Genomic DNA, 21,816 nt, shown 5'->3' on the forward strand with positions numbered 1-21,816 from the left:
TGCATGATTTATTCCTTTTGTTTTAATTTTGATTTTAATTTCTGCGCTATTTCATAAAATCTAATGCTTGATTTAACTAACTGGTTTTTTTAAAGTTTGCAAATTTTTGTTTGATTATTTGATTAAATAAATCTGTTCCATCCCCAAAGCAAAGGGTTAATACCACATTTTCTCTTAACAAAACAGAGTTTAAGAAAGCTATATGATCCTTCTGCTTTATTAATGCTTCCCCATTAACCCTTTAGACTCCCAATAAAATTCATTCTGGTATTGGGTATTCATTTCATTATTCTCAATCTTTATTAAGTCACTAATATGTAAAAATAATCAAACAGATGAATGCGTGTTCAATTTTCCTGTCCTGTAGTATCTCCAACCTACATTAGACTACTTTAACAATGCGAGCTTGTGTTATTGCTGAAGACTTTACTTTGGAGCATGCTTTAGGGGATGGAGGCGGGTGGTTAGCAATTGGTTGTACATGTGAGCTGTTAAAGGACAATATTGGTGTCAGTCATAATCACATATTATTATGTGATAGAACTCGTTAAACACATTCCAAATATAATTTTAACTCAGAGATCATTGCTATGATAGATGCGTAATCAAAGTGTTATGAATCGGAAGTGACGAACTCTAAAGGAAAACACAAGTTATCCCTCTATATAACTTATAAAATCATGGTAATGCACAGATTTTTCTGTTTTTCTATTGTGTTCTCTTATCTAGTGGCAGTCAATTCTTTTTATGAATTGTCAGATATCCTCTCACAGTCTCACACAACAACTTTTGGTCTTCGAAGGAATTATTAGTGAGCAGAAATTCGCCATCTGTTATCACTCGTCACTTCAGTCAGTTATATAGAGGGATAACTTGTGTTTTTCCTTTTGCGTTCGTCACTTCCGATTCATGAAACTTTTATTACTCATCTATCGTAGCAACCAGTTCTATCACATATGTGATAATGACTGACACCATTATTGTCCTTTAATCATTAGATATACTACTTGTACAAGTTGAGGGTTGGGTGGCCAAGTGGTCTAACATGTGCACTTTAGATCATAAGTTCTCCCTGTCTCTAACTCTTGGGATCAATCCCTTACAGTCTGCCTAACATTGTGGATTTCTCCTGCTTTAACAACCCCTATTTATATGTTAGTCCCGAAATCACCTAGTTTGTGTTGATTGGACATTAAACCCCATATCTTTATATCTCTCTCTCTTGATTCTTGTTTGTTTTATTTGCTTTTCTTATATTATAATAATATATGATCAATATTATACTGTAGTGTTCAGCCAGCTGTGGCCATGGATTTCAGAGACGTAATGTAAAGTGTGTTGATAAGACAGCTCATTCCAGATCTAATCAATGTTTATCTCATCTAAAACCAACTACCTCAAAACCATGTGACAGTGGAACATGTCCTTCACAAGATGGTAAGATCGTTTGTCTCATATTTTTGTTTTCCCTAGGGGAGATATAGTGTACTCTAACTAATCACGGGGTCCTGGATTCAATCCTGCTGATGGCAGAGAAAGTTCCTCAGGATTTTTCTGCCTGGCTTTTCTCTTGTCAAAGTCTCTAGTTATTTAGGTGGTATGGGAAACTGAGGTCCACCTGTGTACTTGCTGCCTAGAACCATTGACATTTGGAGTTCGCACCAGCCGAGTTCCAAATCTGTACTAGTTAGCTTGAACCATTGAAAGTTTGAGTTCGCACCAGCTGAATTACACCTGTTTTACTTGTTTGCTTATAGTTTGCACTAGACGAGGTCTACCTGTGTGCTCGTTAGCTTGAACCATTGACAGTTGGAGTTCGCACCAGCTGAATTACACCTGTTTTACTCGTTAGCTTGAACCGTTAACAGTGTGAGTTCACACCAACCTGGCTATTGAAGACAGGTATACAGCATGCCGTGTGTTATGAGGGAAATTTTGCTCGGACAGCAGCGCTTCAGCCTACTCTTATTTCAAATTCCAACTGTAAAGGTTATGTGCACGTCAACGTTTAGTTGAGACCTCGGCTTTTCGTCACATCCGAACAACTGTTATTGCAGACCCTCTGTCCTGCACCACACTGGAATATCCTATGGAACACTCTCGGCCAACACCACGATTGACCTGAGGATCTCCTGTTCACTGATCCATCACAGCTCTTCATTATGACTTTCTTGCTTCAATGTAATTTGCACAATAACTAGACAATTATTATTATTGTTTGTCTTTTTTTTAGAACCTGTTTGTGAAGATAAAGAGGTATGGTGTCCTTTAGTACGCCATCATAGAGCTTGTGGTCAACAGTATTACAGAAACAGATGTTGTAAAACTTGTGAAAGGAGCTGATCATCTTTTAACATAATTTCTTCAATTAATGAGAGAGAAAACCTTTCAAAGTCATATATATAAAGATCTCGTCGTGTTTGGTTGTGATGTCGTATTTATTTGTCAAAAAACAAGTCATGCATTTAGTTCTACTTACTTATAGGTCTCATAGATAATATTATTTTTTTTATTTTTATTGAAATATGAAATTATTTGTACCTCAAGCGTCTTTTAGAATGTTCAACAAAATGGATGTGCATTATGATAAAGTGCACAATGTAGTCAGGAATTTGCTGAAGGGAGATTGCTTGTTCTGAATAACAGTGCACTGAAAGTGTGAGTTTTGCTATGCTCCCTCCCTACTAGTTTGCTATGCTATTCTCCCTCGCCAGTAGGAATCAGGGTCAGGGAGGGTGTTGAAGGTGGTGTGGTGCTTTGGCCCCCCCCCTCCGTTTTGTCTTGCTACGTTAGAAGCCCCCCCCCCCCCCATATGAATTTTGTTCCAATAGGCCTGTCCCACCGAGATTGCTATGCTATCCCTGAGTTTACTCTGCTTCCCTTAGATATTTTTATCTATAATTTCAATACAGTGGATATAAAAAATTTAATGGAGTGGTAAACATACCTTGACAATGTTTTAAGATTTAGGCTCTTTTTAGAGCAATATTACAAGGTAATTGGTTTGGGCTGTCACAAAAAAATGTGGGAATGCATTGAGTGCAATTTGGTGGAAGAGAGCTGGAGAGGCTTGGCCATATTTTACTTAGATTTAAAGAGGAGTCTAGGGCTATATCACTGCTTGTACCTAGTAGGGTTAAGGTCGTAGGAATAAAAGGAAACACAAAATACATAACCATTATAATTAAATGTTCTTCAGATTTTATTATTACTGACTATATAACCTGTTTTTTTCTACACGTTTTTTTTTTACGTAATGTCATGAAAATATTTGCAATTTGTTGTAGTAGGAATAAATTAGAACGTCTCATTTTGACTAATAGTCTATAAAGTCCAGCAGCAATTTACCCTTAACGCCCCTAAATCTGTAGATAGCCCTGCACTAGCTGTTAGACCTAAAATAGTTAAACATACATTATGCAAGAGCTAAATCTGCCTATTGCAGGTCTTTCTTTAGGCCTGAAATGTTATCTAAATTATTAATTAGACATTAATTAACTTATCCAGACCATAATCAAATCTCGATGACATCGCTAGCCTGCAATATTTATTAGATTATGATCCCATTTGCTGCTCAACTTTCATTCATGATTTAATCATGAAATGGATAATCGACACTATGTTTTTTATCCTACCAACTTTAGTAATGATGAACAAGACTAGGCCAAAATTTCAATCTCTTAATTCTCGATTCATAGTGAATCAATTTGACTGAAATTTTCAGCAAATTGCCTTTACATTATCTTGTTTTTAACTATTATAGTGAGAACTGCCAGCTCTTTATCTAATCTCCCATAATGTATCTTTATGTAATGTGTACTAAAGTCGCTTCTGGGCCCCTGAAACTTCAGCGTCATTAGTTTTATAGTAGATCCACCACTTGCTAATGCCTGTATATAGTATATATATCATCAGAATATTTAAAAGGTTGAAATCCACGAAATATATTATTCTTTAAGTGTACATTATTTGTCGTTGGTTCATCTTTGGTTCAAATAATATGAAATATATCTAATCATTTTTTCCGGTTTTTTTTGTAAATATTTTTGAAGTTTAATCTTGTATGTTTTTATAATATTTCTATGTAATCTCTAAGTGTGAATTTGTTATATTATTGTAATATTATGCTATGATGTGGAATATTTTGTTTGTAGGTATCTACCTTATATATTGTTGTCTTATCAAAGTTTTTATAAACATTGAAAATATCTGTGCAATGTTTTTTAGGCCAGACCTATTTATTTTTTAATTCTTCAAGCTCTTTTTCATAAATATAAGGCTGCTATTACATAGGAGTATGTGGTATTCAAAAAGCCTTTAAATTCTTTTAAGATATTTTCTAATTTCATTATTTTTGTTAATATATTAAAGAGATAGTAAGAATTTTTTTAAATGGGTGTTATGAGAATACCTTCTGTCCCTGTAACAATATATTTTACATTTTTATGACACCGAGATAGAACAGTGATTGTTTTATGAAAGGAATACATAAACTATGCCTAGATATAACCAGGCCTACGCATATACTTGGTCTATACATATACAAGGGCTACGCTAGGCCTATCTATATATATAACCAGGCCTACACATATAATAGGCCTATATATAATCAGGCGTATACAAATAGGCCTATACATTTACGAGGCCTATATAAATATATATAAACCAGACCTATGCATATACTAGGCCTATATATATAAACCAGGCCTACACATATTCTAGGCCTATATATATATATATAAAAACCAGGCCTACGCATATACTAGGCCTATATATATATAACCAGACCTATTCATATACTAGGTGTATACCTATTACCAGGCCTATGGATACACTAGGCGAATGCATATACTAGGCATATAATATATACCAGGCCACTGCATATACCAGGCCTATACATGAAACCTACTTTCTTAAAGTAGTCATTGTCTTTCTGTAATCAAAATTGTCCATGTGCATATATATATTATATATAATTGATGCGTGAAAGACCAGGGCCCTGTTTCTCGAAATCTTAACTACAGATAAAATCTAAATTTTAGTAGATATTTCAATTTTGATTGGCTAAGCACTAAAATCAATCTAATATTATCCAATCAAATTACTAAAATTTGGATTTTATCTTAGTTAAAATTTCATGAAACAAGCCCCAGGGTGCTGCCTATTACTTCGTGTTTTCTCAATTATTTTTGTGAAACTTATTTTTATTTTGTTAATGTTAGTGCTATAATCTACTATTCACAGTGCTAGTTGTAAAAATAAATATTCTATTGTTGAATTTTAAATGATCATGATAAATGAACAGTATGTAGAATAATTGTACAAATTCATTTCTTTACATTGAAAAGTCTTCATGTGAATTCCCCAGTTAAAATACATATTGACATTCGACTGAGAAATTTGGTCAAAATGTTATTGAAATTTCACAGTGATTTCAGTAAAATTTTGCAAATTTCTCTTTTGGATATTGAGATTTCATTGAGATTTTACTGACATTTCAATAAAATGTTGACAAAATTTCTCGAAGTGATTTCTCAGAAATTTCTCGAAGTGATTTCACAGAAATTTCTTGAAGTGATTTCACAGAAATTTCTTGAAGTGATTTCACAGAAATTTTAATAACATTTTCACTGGGGAGTTACCTATAGCTAATAATGTATAAATCAAAATGGATTGAAACAAACCTGGAGATATTTCAATTCTAGAATTATATTTTTGGTATTTTTTGTTGTACAATACAATTTAAATTGTCATTTGTAAAAAATATTTTGATAAAATGTTTCAATAAAATGTATAAGTCGAGTATCCATGAATTGTGTCGTAAAACAGTTGGCAGGGCTGACTATGTTATCATTGTTGTGGCATGTCGCAAAGTCATGACACATGTAAAACAGTTATCAGAGTTGACTATGTTATCATTGTCGTGGCATGTCGCAAAGTCATGACACATTGTAAAACAGTTATCAGAGCTGACTGTGTAATCATTGTCACGGGATGTCTCAAAATCATGACAGGCTATTGGAATAGGTTGGTGAAGAATCGTTTTCCCACTACGGTTAGTGAGTAGGACTTGTGACTAAACTGTTTCAGGTATGAGACTCAAATTGGATATTAAGTTCTTGTGTCTTGATCACCTCATCTCTGTATTCCAGTCTAAAAGATGAAATGAGTATCAGTAGGATGATGTATGCCATCACACAAAAAACTGTTGCATTCTGTTGGCAGAATAGATCTGCAAAGTACAAATGGTCTGCAGGAAGAAAAAAGAGATCTGCAAATATATAGTTACAATCGGAATCCATGCAGGAAAATCCCATGAAATTATCTCAGTCAATTCCAGGATCCAAACCTGAAGACCCTGATTAGTGAGCCAGCACCTCACTCACTGAGCCACTCGACATCATATGAACGTTACTGTGGTGATAGCTGTATAAATACATGACAGGATAACATTGGAATTGACCAATCTAATCCATAATATTTAACAAGCAAAAATAACAAACTCAAGTTGTGTAACATATTTATATATTGACTAGAAAATTATGCAAAACAGATACCTCATTACAACTTCCATAGCATGAACTATTATCTCATAAAACAGATACTTCATATAACATCCATAACATAAATTATTAAATAGATGAACTGTTCTCTCATAAAACAGATACTTCAGTATAACTTCCATAACATGAACTATTAATAGATGAACTATTCTCTCATAAAACAGATATCTCATAGCCTCCACAACATAACATGAACTATTAAAATAGATGAACTATTCTCTCATAAAACAGATACCTTATAATAGCCTCCATACTATGAACTATAAAGAACTATTCTCTCATAAATTTACAGATACCTCATATAATCTCCATAACATGAACTATTAATAAATGAACCATTCTCTCATAAACCAATAATTTGACCTTTATTTCTTTATAACCGATTAATCATTTTCTCTTATTACAAATTAACATTATTGTTTAAAAGATTACAAACATCGACTCTTAAAAAATGAACAAATTTGACAATTTGATAGTTTCTGACTAAAAACAGATTTTTTTTTTTTTTTTTAATTATAAACACTTGCATTCCAATATGAATGTTTTAGCCCAAATACTAAATTTCAAAAGCTAAATCTAAATTTTCTCACCAACATAATTTTGATTAGTATGATTAGAGTTATTTCTTGTACATACCCATACAGTATTCATAATCTTCAAACTTAAACAAATAACAAATGACCACTATATGAAAAATAAACATAATCTCAACTCTTAAACAGTTTTGAACAAATTAGACAGTTTTTCACAAATTAAACAGTTTTTAAAAAATTAAACAGTTTTTAACAAATTAGACAATTTTTAACAAATTAAACAGTTTTTTTTAACAAATTAGACAATTTTTAACAAATTAGACAATTTTTAACAAATTCAACAGTTTTTAACATATTAAACTGATTTTAACAGCCTTTTTTGTTCTGTTTTTTTTTTATTTTTTTATACAAATTAAACACCTTTTCTCAATTTAACAATTTAAACAGCTTTCATAAATCTACCGGTAATTCCCTTTCTCAATAACAAATTAAAGACTTTTTGTTAATAACAAATTTAACCACTTTTTCTTAAAACCAAATTGACCACTGTTTCTTAATAACAAATTAACCACCTTTCCACAAGTTAACCACTTTCTCCATAACACTTTGTAAAGGTTTCAAACTTCTTGAGTTCTTCATCAGAAACTGTTTTTCTGTGAGTTTGAAGTGATTTAATGAAGTCTCTGTGTGAAACTTCTCTTGGTTGTATCTTTAAAAAAAGAATTAAGACATCAAACACATAAGGAAAACAAATTTAAGAAAGGGTCAAATGAAGTTTTCTGGTGATAAGGTAAGTTTTCATAGTTGTTCGAATGGGGTGACAAAACAATGTCCACCCGTGTACACATTGGCATGCAAGTAAAGGAACTGCCGACTTGTGGAATTCGAAGATAATGATCTATTGTTTTGGATGGAACAGGGTCAAAATAATACTTTAGTCATATGAGAGAGAGAGAGAGAGAGAGAGAGAAATGGGGTTTAATGTCCGTTTGACACAAATTAGGTCATTTTGGGACTAACACATGGTTCAATTTTATTTCAATTTATTGAGCATAGGGGTCTTTAGCAGTGGGAGGAATAAAACCCACAAGGTTGGACAGGCGACCCTACGGCTTGTCATGTACAACCAGGGAATCGAAACCCTGCAAGTTGACTCAATGACAGACTTTATGATACAGCGCGCACATGCTAACCAATCAGCCATCCAACCCCCCTGACCCGGATAAAATCCATGAGGTTGGACAGACGACCCTACTCCTTGACACGTGCAAGTGAACAATCGAAACCCTGCCAGTTGACTCAATGACACCTTATGATACAGCACGCACGTGCTAACCATTCGGCCATCCAACTCCCCCTAGTCATATGAGATAAACATGGTAATTTCTATTTCTATTGTTACATGGTAGCAGAATTTTCCATCTACTCTCTTTTCCAACTGTCCAGTGTTCTTCACACGAGGACCTCAGTTTTGTGTCCCATCCAAACAACTAGACACACAGGAGTTCAGTGTTCTATTGTTTTAATCTGAATTTGATCCTAAGTAGATGATTTGATTGGGTTCAAATATCACACTTTTATCTGATCGGGTTGTCTGGTAACAATTATCCATACGGAAACCATTAAGATAATCTTAATATACCTGTACTAAAAACTACAAAGTCAAGAGCTTCCACTTGACTGTTAATATACTAATACTTCCGCAAATTAAAATCATATTTTTATTTATAGTATGGAATGGTGAATTATCATATCAACACCACTTTGTTGTTTGGTTAAAGAAAAATAAACATTTGAAATGGCTGTAGAAATATAGTCTACTTGTCATACCACATGCTCTAGAAAACACAATTAATTTGACAATTTTGAGTTATTCAATCTGATTAAAACACAGATCCTATTTCGTTTTGTTTTTTAAATTTCAAAATTTTGTTTTACTTGTCATTACTACACTGGGATCTGGAAGAGTTGTTATATTACTGGTGTTTTGGTTGAAGTGAGGGATAAGCCAATGAAACAGTCTGTTATGGCAACTTCTTGGTGTGCCATGCACAGGAACTGTAGGTAAACCACTAGAAACACCAAAGCTGACTGACTAATCAATGTCTGATGTCATAGGGTCAAAAGCCACTTGAATGACCCCTGACACGACCTTCCAGTACAACTAAACGAAATATAGATCTGTATTTTAATCAGATTGTGAGTTATTCGAATAACAAACTTGATAGTTTTGAGTTATTTGAACATAGCCTACTCGTGGTACCACGTACTCTAGAAAACACAGACAACTTGATAATTTTGAGATCAATTCATCATAGATGTTATGATCCAATTTGATAGTAAACAATATGGTGTACCTTATCTGGAGGTAAATCAGTCATACATGTTTCAATACTATCTGGATACGGAATTTCTGTAGGTACAAATTTTCCATCTATAAAAGAAATTACACAGACAAAAAATGAATATAAAAGAAGGAGAGAAATGGGGTTTAACATCCACTGAAAACAAAATAGGTGATTTCAGGACTAACATGATATAGTGGAGTTTTATTTCAATAAACGTACATGTTGGACGATTCAACAACCTGACCTTCCTAAATACGAAAGTACAGCAGAAACTGTTCACTGCATGAACTTTTCAATGAGGTGTTCTAGAAAGTGAAAGCATATCCTGCTTTGTGCATTCCACTCATTATAACACATTAAAATACAGATGTGACTTCATCCTTGGATGTTGGCTATTATTATTTCAAATAATGGTACGGGCAATGTGCCAAGTGTACATTATTTATACTAGTTAAAATTTCGGACCTGTGTGACATATTTCATTGCAAAGCACATGCGAGTGTCTGTATTTTAAGTTGTTTAATGGTCTCGAGCTTAAGACATTGCGCGATGTCTCGCTTTTGACAAAAACTGGAGGACCTGGATAAAACCCACAAGACTGGACAGACGACCCTACTCCAAACCACAGTACTTGACTCAATGACAAACCTTATGATGCAATGCGCACGTGTTACCATATGGCCACAGATCAACCAAACCTCTGCATACCACTGTTGACAAGAAAAGTAGATAGTTAATACAACACTAGGTAAAAACAATCAAACCTGGGAGATGGTGCCAGAATTTAGCAACCTGTAAATCTCTAATGGGTTGGAATAAGGCACCAAGTGTCATAGTAGCTATATCACTGCCAGAATACCCTTCTGTAGCATCAGCTAAACTATTCCATTCATTCTCACTTATATTACAATCACTACCGTGACAGTGAAGTTTCATTAACTGGATTCTAGCATCTCTACAAAATATCACATTTTAAATCAAATAACATCCTACTTTTCTTCACCGACTGGGTTAATGAAGACAAGTGAAATTTTGCAACTACGACCTACTCTTATTTTGATTTCCAACTGTCAATTAAGAGTTCTTTTACTTACACACCAATGTATATTTACCAGGTTGTCTGTCCTGCACCACTTACAATGGATAACCATGTCAAAAAATACTGAGGAACATTCTCGGCCAACTCAATGGGAGCGAACCAGAGACTTCATGGTTAGCGAGAGAGAGAGAGAGAGAGAGAGAGAGAGAGGGGAAGGGAAGAAAGAGAGAGGGAGGGGTCTTTAGCAGTGGGAGGAAACCGGAGAACCCAAAGAAAACCCACGAGGTTGGACAGGCGACCCTACTCCTTGTCACCACACCAGTTGACTCAATGACAGGCCTTATGATACAGCGTGCAGGTGCTAACCATTTGGCCATCAAACCTATTTCAAGTTGTGGCTCAGTGAGCAGGCAAAGACTCACTAACCAGAGAGAGAGAGAGGGAGGGTTTAACGTCCACTCGAACCAGACTAGGTCATTTCGGGACTAACATATGGTTTTAATTTTATTTCAATAATTTGCTTGCGCGTAGGGGTCTTTAGCAGTGTAAGGAAACCGGAGGACCCAGAGAAAACCCACGAGGTTGGATAGGCGACCCTACTCCTTGTCACGTACAAACGAGGATTCGAAACCATGCCAGTTGACTCAATGACAGGCTTTATGATACAGCACGCACGTGCTAACCATTCGGCCATCCAACCCCCCAAATCCTGAGGATCATTCTCGGCCAACGAATTGGGAGCGAACCAGAGACTTCATGGTTAGATAGCCAACGTCTTACATTTGGCCTTCTCTGCAGATAAACATGCCAGAACCACTTATAAGTGAAGGGTAAAATATTTTGATGGGCCTCTTTTTTAGTTGACTGAATCCAAGCCGAAAGATTATTTACTTTGATATTTTGATTTTCTTTTCTTAATTAAATGTTAAAATATAAAATTGAGTAGAATTTAGCATGGATTAAACATACATTATGCAAGAGCTAAATCTGCCTATTGCAGGTCTTTCTTTAGGCCTGAAATGTTATCTAAATTATTAATTAGACATTAATTAACTTATCCAGACCATAATCAACTCTCGATGGCATCACTAGCCTGCGATATTTACTGGATTGTGAGCCGATTTACTGCATAACTTTCCTTCACGATTTAATGATTAAATGGATAATCAAGACTATGCTGTTTATCGTACTGACTTTAGTAATGATGATCGAGGCTAGACGGAAATTTCAATCGCTTAATTCCCGGTTCATAGTGGATCAATTTTAATGAAATTTTCAGCAAATTGCCTTTACATTATCTAGTTTTTAACTATTATAGTGGGAACTGCCAACTCGTTATCTAATCTCCCATAATGTATCTTTAAGCTGTAAAAAATTAATAAAGTCACCAAAAAATGTCACCTTTCTGGTAACTGAATGTAAATTCTCTTCTGGAATCTTCTTAAGAAAGCAACATCTAGTTCCCATGGACAGTTAGTAGCACACAATAAAAATATTTTATCAGTTGAATCAGAGTTGTCTGCCCCTTCCATCTGTTTTAATAATTCTGTTTTAATTCTACGAGTATGTTCTTCTTCTCTGGTGTTTCTCTGACGGGTTATACTGTCTATCTCATCTATAAATATTACCTGGTTAGATAAACAGGAATAAAATCATAGACATCTGTATCAAGTCTTTCAATAATACTCAACAACATGGAAAGCTGTCTGAGAGAGTGGGAGAGGGAGAGGTGTTAGAGAGAGTGAACAGAAGAGAGCGAGAGTGTGTGCGAGTAAAAGTGTGCAAGAGTGAGAGTATGTTTGAGAGATTGAATGACAAAGAGAGGAAGTGTGTGAGAGACAGAGTGTGAACGGGCAGAGAGAGTGAGAGGACAATAGAGGGAGAATGTGGGATGGTGAGAGAGAGAGAGAGATAGAGTGTGAGTGTGAAAGGGAGGAAGTGTGTAAGAGACAGAGTGTGAACAGGCAGAGAGAGAGAGAGAGAGGACAAGAGAGAGAGAATGTGCATGGTGAGAGAGAGAGAGAGATAGAGTGTAAGTGTGAACAGAGAGGAGTAAGAAACAGAGTGTGAGTGGGCCGAGAGAGAAAGAGAGAGAGAGAGAGAGAGAGAGGACAAGAGCTAGGGAGAATATGGATGGTGACTAACATATATGGTATGGAATTAAACGTCCTCAAGACAAACTCGTTCTTTAGCCCGAAGGAGGAAAGTGGAGGAAACAGAGGAAAACCCATCAGGTTAGGTCGACGACCCTCTTGTCTTGTCATTTACAACATATTGGGATTGAATCCACTCCACCTGACTACTCAATGATCTAAAGTGCACCCATTAGACCACTCAGCCATCCCATTTATGATTTCTATCCTACAGAGATTCACACTCACGTTTCTGTCTTCTCTTCATTGAACAATCTGATTAAAATACAGATCTATATTTCGTTTTGTTTTTTATACTTTCCATGGCCTACACAACATGAAGATCTGACTGGTTGTAGCGATAAGTCGCGTCAGAGGTCATACGAGCGGCTTTTGACCCTATGATGTCAGACATTTGATTAACCAATCAGCATTGATGTTTCTTGTGTATTACCCACAGTTCCGTGCAAAACACGTCTAAAGCTCGCCGTAACATACCGTTTCATTGGCTAATTCCTCACATTATCCAGAACATGTCAATGATAACAACTCTTCCAGATCCTAGTGTAGTAAAGACAAGTAAAACAAAATTTTGAACTATAAAAAACGAAACGAAATAGGATCTGTGTTTTAATCAGATTGTTCATTGAATGACTGTGCATGCTACACCTGACAAGAAAACCAGGCTTGAAAAATCCCAGGGATTCGAAGCCAGAACATTCTATGATTTAGATTTGTATTTCTTATTGAAAGTTTTTAAAAGACAAGAAATATTAACTTACTGAGCGTCCTGAATTACTTGTCGCATGGCAAAATAACTCTTTTATCAATCTGAAAAAAATATATTTAGCATGTCATGTTCAACAGGGAGATTTCCACAAAAACAATCTCAACACATCTAAAAAGTTTTTAAAAATCTTCTCATCTTTCTACACCACACCAAGTTGATTTTCTCTTCTTCAGGAACACCTGCTAAAAATTGTTCTTATCATTTCTTAAAGAAAAACACTAATTTAAAATCCAAAAGTACTTGGTTGGCGGGTGCACTGTTCAAAACATCTGTGGCTTTTTTTTTTATCAAGATCTCGGATCATAGAAAATCAAATTGGTGTGGCTTGTACAATCCACCTTGATTTGAAAAAGAAATAAAATGAAATCAGGCCCCGAGTTTACAAAGCATTCTCTGACTTAAGAATTTACTCAACTTTCAATCACTGTTTATGAGAAATATCTTTGATCCAGAAACACAAAACTTTGCACATAGTTTCTTATTGATGTATTTGATACATTAAAACAAAAAAAGTTTTATAAAGGGCCATATTCTAGTTAAAATAAGGTGAACAATTTTGAAAAACTTCTTAACTTAAGTCTGAGAATGCTTTGTAAACTTGTGGCCTGATGTTTTAATTGTCTATTTTTCTTCCCCAACCAGGCTATTGAAGATGGGCGACGCATGTAGTGTGTGCCTAATCTTCATCCAATTCCAAATGACATGATTTCTTTTAACTCGGTGGACTTCAGTTTTTCACTTTATACATTTCCTTGCCAAGGCCTTTGTGGGGAAATTGTGAGAAACTATCTCAGCCAACACTGGGATTAAACCCGAGACCATCTGGTTAGTGAGTCTGTGCCATGCTCACTGAGCCACAAAATGAAATGAAATGAAATGGAGTTTAACGTCCTACTGTTCTGCTCCTAACCTGGGCTAATGAAGACGGGCATACGCCATACAGTGTGTTATGAGGGAAATTTTGCCCGGACAGCGGCACTACGGCCTACTCTTATATCGAATTCCAACTGCCAAGGGATCTTTTACGTGCACGCCAATTTGTACACGGGACCTCGGTTTTTCGTCCCATCCGAACGACTAGACAGCTTTCCTTGTCAGTCCCTCCGTCCTGCATCACTGACAAGGGAGAACCACGCCGGAAAATCTGGATGAACTTTCTCGGCCAATGCAGGGATCGAACACCCGACCTCCAGGCTAGCGAGCTAGCATCTTACCCACTTAGCCACGTGATCCCCCACTGAGCCACAACTTTAAATAGGAGGTTGGATGGCCGAATGGTTAGCACCTGAACGCTGTATCATAAGGCCTGTCATTGAGTCAACTGGCGTGGTGACAAGGAGTAGGGTCGCCTGTCCAACCTTGTGGGTTTTCTCTGGGTTCTCCAGTTGCCTCCCACTGCTAAAGACACCTCTCTCTCTCTCTCTCTCTCTCTCTCTCTCTCTCTCCCTCTCTGGCTCATGTTTAAGAGAATTAGATCCTTTAATAATGGATGACATTTATTATAATTATATGAACATGAATATTAATTAAACTTACTTCTCACTTTCACCAACCCAACTAGAAATGATATCAGCACTGGAAACACAATAGAAGGTGGACTTGATCTCAGAGGCTATTGCTTGAGCTAGTCGTGATTTACCAGTACCAGGTGGACCATACAATAAAATGCGCTTCCATGGTTTTCTTCCACCTTGAATTAATTCAAATTTAGTAAATAAATTTGAATTGAAACTGTAAAGGAAGTTTGTTTCTGTCCCATAAAATGGAACTGCATGCTATTCCTTGCCAAAGAGTCTGTCCTGCACCATTGATAAGTGGAAACCACACCAAAAAATACAGAGGAACTTTGTCTGCGAACAATGGGATATAACCTGGGACGTCCTGGTTAGTAAACAAGCTCCTTACTCACTGAAGCCCTGTGAATCCCAGTTTCCAAGGGATTCAAATTCCTTTAAATGATATTTTGATGCTTTGAAAATTGATTACTAAATCATGTTATTACTGGTGATACATGTGGGTCGCGAGGAAATTGATAATGTACTACCAGGTTCCCATATTACCCAATCTGATTAAAACACAGATCCTATTTCGTTTCGTTTTTTATAGTTCAAAATTTTGTTTTACTTGTCTTTACCACATTAGGATCTGGAAGAGTTGTTATATTATTGGCGTTTTGGCTGAAGTGAGGGATAAGCCAAAGAAACAGTCTGTTACGGCGACTTCTTGGCGTGCCATGCATGGAACTGTGGGTAAACCACTAGAAATGCCAACGCTGATTGATTAATCAATGTCTGATGTCATAGGGTCAAAAGCCACTTGTACGACCCCTTACACGACCCCTTACATGGGCCTTATAGTACAACCGGTCAGATCTTCATGTAGTGTAGGCCATTGAAAGTATAAAAAACGAAACGAAATATAGATCTGTATTTTAATCAGATTGTATATTACCCCATAAATTTGTGTTGTTTATTGCTGAGGGAGTACAGTCCTGAAATATGTTCTGTCAGGATACTTCCCAGGCATGCCCTTTACTGTGATGGAATTTTACCCAGAGAGTTGCGCGACAGCCTACAATTATTTTAAATTCATACTGACAAGGGTTATTTTTACGTACATGTCAATGTGTACATCGATCCTTGGTTTTTCAATCCAGCGGAACAAATTAAACATCCTGCATCACTGACAAGGGTTTACAAAATAAATAAAGTACCTGAATTATACTAACTGTATCACATTGACAATACTATTACTAATCAAATCAAGGGAATGGAACCAGAAGCCGGCCATAAGCGTCCACTGCAGTGATACAGGCTTCACATAAAATGAAGACTAACTCACAACAAGGAAGGCAACCCAAAAACGTTTTACACGAAAAAAGAAGCATAAGTTAGTATAATTAATCTTGGATTGAGTCTTTACCTGTAAAGAGATGAGGATATATAAATGGCATAATGATGGCTTCTCTTAAAGCTGTTTTAGCATCTTGTAAACCAGCCACATCATCAAATGTTATCGTTCCTGATTTAACTATAGTATCACTTATAGCTGACCGTCGATTTTTCTTCTGTACATCCTCTCCATTACCATCTATAACATTATAAACATACACTACTATCTATAACATTAGAAACACACATTACCATCTATAACATTATAAACACACATTACCATCTATAACATTATAAACACACATTACCATCTATAACATTATAAACACACATTACCATCTATAACATTATAAACACACATTACCATCTGTCATAATAAACACACATAACCATCTATAACATTATAAACATACACTACCATCTATAACATTATAAACACACATTACCATCTATAACGTTATAAACACACATTACCATCTGTCATAATAAAGATACATTAGTTAAAAGTTTATTAAAGAGCTGGCCATTCTTGCTATAATAATTCAAAAATAGATGATAAAAAAAGAAAATACTGTCTTGGCAAAATTTCCTTCACCTTCATTAGCCCAGTTGGTGCATAACAGTAGTACAGTAGACTTCGCATTAGTCAGATCTAAGTGGACTGACCAATTTTATCCGAGTTAAGCAAAGATCCGATTTAGCCAAAGATCAAAATTCAATCTTAGCTCGATTAGAAATAAACTGCAAGAGCTGGATAATAACTGATTCAAAGGCACATTTCTTCAAGCTTTTGTTCGTATGTGCGAGTAGATAATTTCCTTTTTGGTGCGAGTAGGTAACTTCCGTTTTGTCACCGTCTTTGAAAAATGTCCTCAATTTTCCCGGAAAGTATCTCGTACAGCAGACTGCGAGTTTCGAATTTTCCAGGAAAATTGTATTATTGCGTTGCGTCAAATAGGCGGATTTGAGTCAAAATGATAGGGGCTTTGTGCATGGAATACCTAACCGTGTTTTAGACCATCGAGACGAAACTGACTTAGTCAGATTCTGAACATACTGCCGATCCGATTTAGGCGAATTAGATCAGATGAACTGAACATTTTGATCCAATTTGAGCAAAGATCCGACTTACACACAGAAATTTAATAAGAAAAAGGTACAGGATCAAAGGGTCTAAATGATTTTATCCGAGTTGAGCAAAGATCCGATTTATGCGACGTTTACTGTATGTTCAAACCCATTTCACTTCAATCCATTTTGAATACTATATAATATGTATAACTGTATAAATACAAAATGAAATGAAATGAAATGGAGTTTAACGTCCTACTGTTCTGCTCCTAACCTGGGCTAATGAAGACGGGCATACGCCATACAGTGTGCTATGAGGGAAATTTTGCCCGGACAGCGGCACTACGGCCTACTCTTATATCGAATTCCAACTGCCAAGGGATCTTTTACGTGCACGCCAATGTGTACACGGGACCTTGGTTTTTCGTCTCATCCGAACGACTAGACAGCTTTCCTTGTCAGTCCCTCCGTCCTGCATCACTGACAAGGGAGAACCACGCCGGAAAATCTGGATGAACTTTCTCGGCCAATGCAGGGATCGAACACCCGACCTCCAGGCTAGCGAGCTAGCGTCTTACCCACTTAACCACGTGATCCCCTGTATAAATACAATTACCAGGTATGTTTGTGGCTCCAGTACATGATGAAGATGAAGTAGATGATGATATTGTGGATGGTGATATCAATGAAGATCCTCTTCCTGAATTTAATTGGTGGATTTTCTTCATCAAAATATCAACATGACAGCATAAACTTAACTCTAAATTTAGTAATGCAGACTAAAAATGGTAAAAGAAATCATTTAAAGCATATTCATCAATTTTTCGTGCATCACAGTGGATCACATGATCCATATCCATTCACCATAAACTATGTCACATCATTTCAGGATTTTCGTAAATCTTATTTCATAAATCTTTGGTTGTGGAGGAAAACCCAGAGAAAACCATTAGAGATTAGGCAGGCCACCCCACTCCTTGTCTTGTACAAGTTGGGGATCGAAAAAGGAGAACACTGACTCAATGACAGACCGTATGATTTAAAGCTCAAATGTTGTACTAATCAGCCTCTGTCTGCGATATCACTATACAAGCAGACATTAAACCACCAGCTGCTTCTACCATCCTATAATTTATAAGGTCCATGTATCAAATCCCTCTGATAGAATAGAGAGTTCAGAACAACAAAAACAACACAATATGGACGAATATTTTAACGTGTGCATGTTAGATCATAAGGTCTGTCATTGAGTCATGTGGTGGTTTTCGATTCCCCGCTTGTACATGACAAGGAGTAGGGTTGCCTGTCCAACCTTGTGGGTTTTCTCCTGGTCCTCCGTTTCCTCCCACTTCTAAAGACCCCTAGAATTGTTGAAAAAAAAAATAAATAAACCATATTAATCCCCAAATGACCTAGTTTGTGTCAAGTGGACATTAATCCTCCCTCTCTCTCTCTCTCTCTCTCTCTCTCTCTCTCTCGCTAAGTTTAGAAAATCATATATTTCTAGACATCCTTTAAGGAAATGAATAGATAGTCATAGGCCTATATTCTCTGCAATTTATGCTTTTGTAATACAACTTGCATTCTGTAACTTTGGATGACCACAGTTGGTCATTACAATTTGACAGTTTTGCCACTGATGTCAAATGACATGGTATATTTACCGTAACTGAAACAGAGTCCTTTTTCTCAGCTATGAAGCCTCTAACAATTGTCTGACATCTCTGTATATTGGAGAGCATCAATTGAATATCTACATTGGAATCTTTCTTTCCTTCATATAACGTCTGCTTTAAACTGAAACAAAAAATATGAATAATCATTATTCTTGATCCTTAGTAGAAGAAACATTTAGCCTATATTTAACAAAATGTTTGACGATTCAGCCACTGATGTTTGGGCCACAGAGGTTTTTAACTACAACCCTAACTAGTTAGCCCCTATTAGCACCAGTTAGTAAGCTTGGTTTCCCATGGTGCAGGTCGGAGGGCCTGGCATGGATAACATCTAGTCGTTCAGATGGGACAAAACAAACATGGTCTTGTGTACATTGTACCTATTGGCAGAAATGTAAAAAAACTCATGACAGTTCGTATTCGATATAACTTAAAATAACGAATTAGTACTGTTGTCCAGGCAGAATTTTCCTCACAGCATCACTGTATCGCGTACACCCGTTTTCATTACCCCAGTAGGTGCAGAAAAGTAGGACATTAAAACCTCATTTCATTTCATTTCACCAGTTAGTACATATACTTATTTAGCCTATGTGTTCAAAGCGTTGGTCTATCATTTGACTTTACTTTAACTTTAAACATGTTTCTGGGGAAAGAATTCATAAAGAAACACACTTAATGATTTCACATCCAAACTTGGTTTAAGCCTAGCTGTAAAACTATAGATCTCTTATATGGGTTAAACACGACTGGCTCTTCTGGCAAGTTTCATAAGAGATATTTTATCTATGGTATGGTATCACGCTCGGTGGAAGCGGACATTAACCATAACGAACAAATGAACGATTAGAGTTAACATTCCGATGATCACACAACTTTTATAATTGACAGATAAATTATTACCAAGCTAAGGCTTCTTCATAATTATTCAGCAAACAGCAATTAACATGAAAAAAGAAAAGAGAAAGAAAAAGTATTGTTGATTAATTTTTTTATTATAATATTAGGCCTGCCCTAGGCTAATATATCTTTCTGGATATTGCCTAATCTAAACCATAAAATACATAATTGGCTACACCAGGCAAATTTTGAGCATGTTAATATATTTGACAGTAGGCTATATCTGATCTTGCTGCACTAAAAAAGTTGACTAAACATAAAGTATAAACTAAAAATAAAAACAATAGTTATAAAATTGGACAAAAATGTTTCTAGTGACAAAAGTCAAAACAGAACCTCAAATCGACTGGCAAAAAAATCACCTGTGTACAATTCAAGTTCACCTATATCCATTTTGTAATCGATTCATAGGATCCAATTCCAGCTAAAGTTTGTGTTCTGATCCCCTTCCTAGGCTTCCACAGCTGAGGTAAAATCAGGGACAAGAACTCATGAGAACTGTTGGAAAACGTTCAGATATCCAGTCTCAAATGAAGTCCATCGTAATTTGCTTGCAGTACCCAAAAAATAGGATGTTAAATAGAGTTACCTCCCGTTGACCATATACAACTATTAACCAAATTAATAGTTTTATACCGGTAATACATTAGTGGCAAGTGGTAATATTTGCATATATGGATTCTTAAACAATAAAATATAATCTTTCGCGTTGTTAAAACTGTGAGTAGCTCATATTACTCAACAATACAATACCATTTAAAAATACTGCTGTGTACCTGTAAATTTTATATAACAAAACTAGAGTGACCTCCCTTTACACCCATCTAGTTGTTTACATAATAATGAGCTATTTTGTAATGATTTCTTGTTAAAAAGCAATTTATGAGCCTAACATTAAGGTGAGATTAGCTTAACCATGTTTACTAATTAATTTTTTTTTATTTTAAAGCCAACGAAAGTTCCTAATGTGGAGTGTTACTTGACTAGACTATAATATATGTTGTCCCCGATGGCCATGTATTTTAATATAATTAATATAGAGGCAATGACATGTATTTATTCTGGTCTGTCACTCCTATGAGTCCTAGGTTTTGACCATATCTAGTCTCAATCAAGGACTCTATAGGGCCTAGTTTATAACTGTTACCAACTGTCATTAATAATTACTGGATGTAACTATTTAATTTAGATATTTGTGAAAGTGCAGTAGCACCAATATCATGATATGGTAGGCCTACTAATGTAGTACTAATACTATCACATCGGCCCCTTATCTATTTAATTTTGTTTACAAGAATCTCAAGTCTTTTTGACCTAATCAAGGAAAGTCTTGATTTTGAGTATGACCAATTAAATTTTGTCAAGTGAGAGTGTTAGGGAGTAGCTAGGCTGAAGTGTTGACAACACTAAAGATAACAACAAAACACATACTTATGGAAAACAGCTACTAGTGTATTTAAGGCGACGTTTCGTAGAGTATTCTCTCAACGTTATCAAGCTAATACAGTAAAACAGGTATGAGGCAAATATATATAGACAAAATACAACAACATAACCGAAACCATACATAGCAACAACATGATCAAAGGCCTACACCAACACTTATTAAGATATACAATAGCAGATAGAGAGTTAATTAACTTATAGTCCATGGCCAGTGAGGATGTCTTAACAACAAAAATGGAAACCATACCTTAAAACAATTAGATCAAAGGGTTGTGACACAATTTGGTAACAATATACAAAAGTAAGAAAAGAAACCCCTATGTTAAACGATCAATAAGCTGACTAAGTAGTTGCGATATTAACCGAATATGGGAGGTGATTATTATTATAGTTAAGACAATAAATTAAGGCAATGGAGTATATACAA

The 21,816-nt window shown here is 35.7% G+C and overlaps 3 protein-coding genes across 5 annotated transcripts in view; 2 read left to right on the top strand and 1 right to left on the bottom strand.

Annotated features, from left to right (window-relative positions):
* The window catches only part of LOC126816800 (A disintegrin and metalloproteinase with thrombospondin motifs 16), a 104,950-nt gene extending 99,147 nt beyond the window's left edge, over nucleotides 1-5,803 (top strand). For all 3 annotated transcript variants that reach the window (XM_050543516.2, XM_050543518.2, XM_050543517.2), the window contains 2 exons: nucleotides 1,290-1,437; nucleotides 2,234-5,803. In XM_050543516.2, the coding sequence (XP_050399473.1) occupies nucleotides 1,290-1,437; nucleotides 2,234-2,343 (258 nt within the window). In that variant the 3' untranslated portion in view covers nucleotides 2,344-5,803. The remainder of the gene's footprint in view (nucleotides 1-1,289; nucleotides 1,438-2,233) is intronic.
* Nucleotides 5,804-7,489: 1,686 nt separating this feature from the next.
* LOC126816803 (uncharacterized) lies at nucleotides 7,490-20,473 on the bottom strand. Its single transcript, XM_050543526.2, has 11 exons — nucleotides 20,306-20,473; nucleotides 19,947-19,959; nucleotides 19,032-19,164; nucleotides 17,984-18,146; nucleotides 16,328-16,495; nucleotides 14,942-15,095; nucleotides 13,398-13,446; nucleotides 11,885-12,111; nucleotides 10,209-10,399; nucleotides 9,454-9,530; nucleotides 7,490-7,805 (listed from the first exon to the last, which is right to left on the bottom strand). Exons 1-11 carry the CDS (start codon nucleotides 20,334-20,336, stop codon nucleotides 7,680-7,682), a joined length of 1,332 nt encoding a protein of 443 aa, XP_050399483.1. The 5' UTR covers nucleotides 20,337-20,473; the 3' UTR covers nucleotides 7,490-7,679.
* A 278-nt stretch (nucleotides 20,474-20,751) lies between these two features.
* The window catches only part of LOC126816801 (DDB1- and CUL4-associated factor 11), a 31,030-nt gene continuing 29,965 nt past the window's right edge, over nucleotides 20,752-21,816 (top strand). Inside the window, exon 1 of the mRNA XM_050543521.2 lies at nucleotides 20,752-20,842. The gene's annotated coding sequence lies outside the window, so the exon portion shown is untranslated. The remainder of the gene's footprint in view (nucleotides 20,843-21,816) is intronic.

Source organism: Patella vulgata, chromosome 3 (genome assembly GCF_932274485.2).
Source record: "Patella vulgata chromosome 3, xgPatVulg1.2, whole genome shotgun sequence".
NCBI classification, from domain to species: domain Eukaryota; kingdom Metazoa; phylum Mollusca; class Gastropoda; family Patellidae; genus Patella; species Patella vulgata.

What these genes read in the sequence shown, in the direction of transcription:
- LOC126816803 (XM_050543526.2), bottom strand. Translation starts at nt 20,336, where the DNA reads ATGGATATAGGTGAACTTGAATTGTACACAG. An exon ending in TGGGTTGGTGAAAGTGAGAA is followed by an intron (nt 13,447 to 14,941) that starts GTAAGTTTAATT and finishes TATTTTTTTCAG; the next exon opens with ATTGATAAAAGAGTTATTTT. An exon ending in TACATTCAGTTACCAGAAAG is followed by an intron (nt 10,400 to 11,884) that starts GTGACATTTTTT and finishes GATATTTTGTAG; the next exon opens with AGATGCTAGAATCCAGTTAA.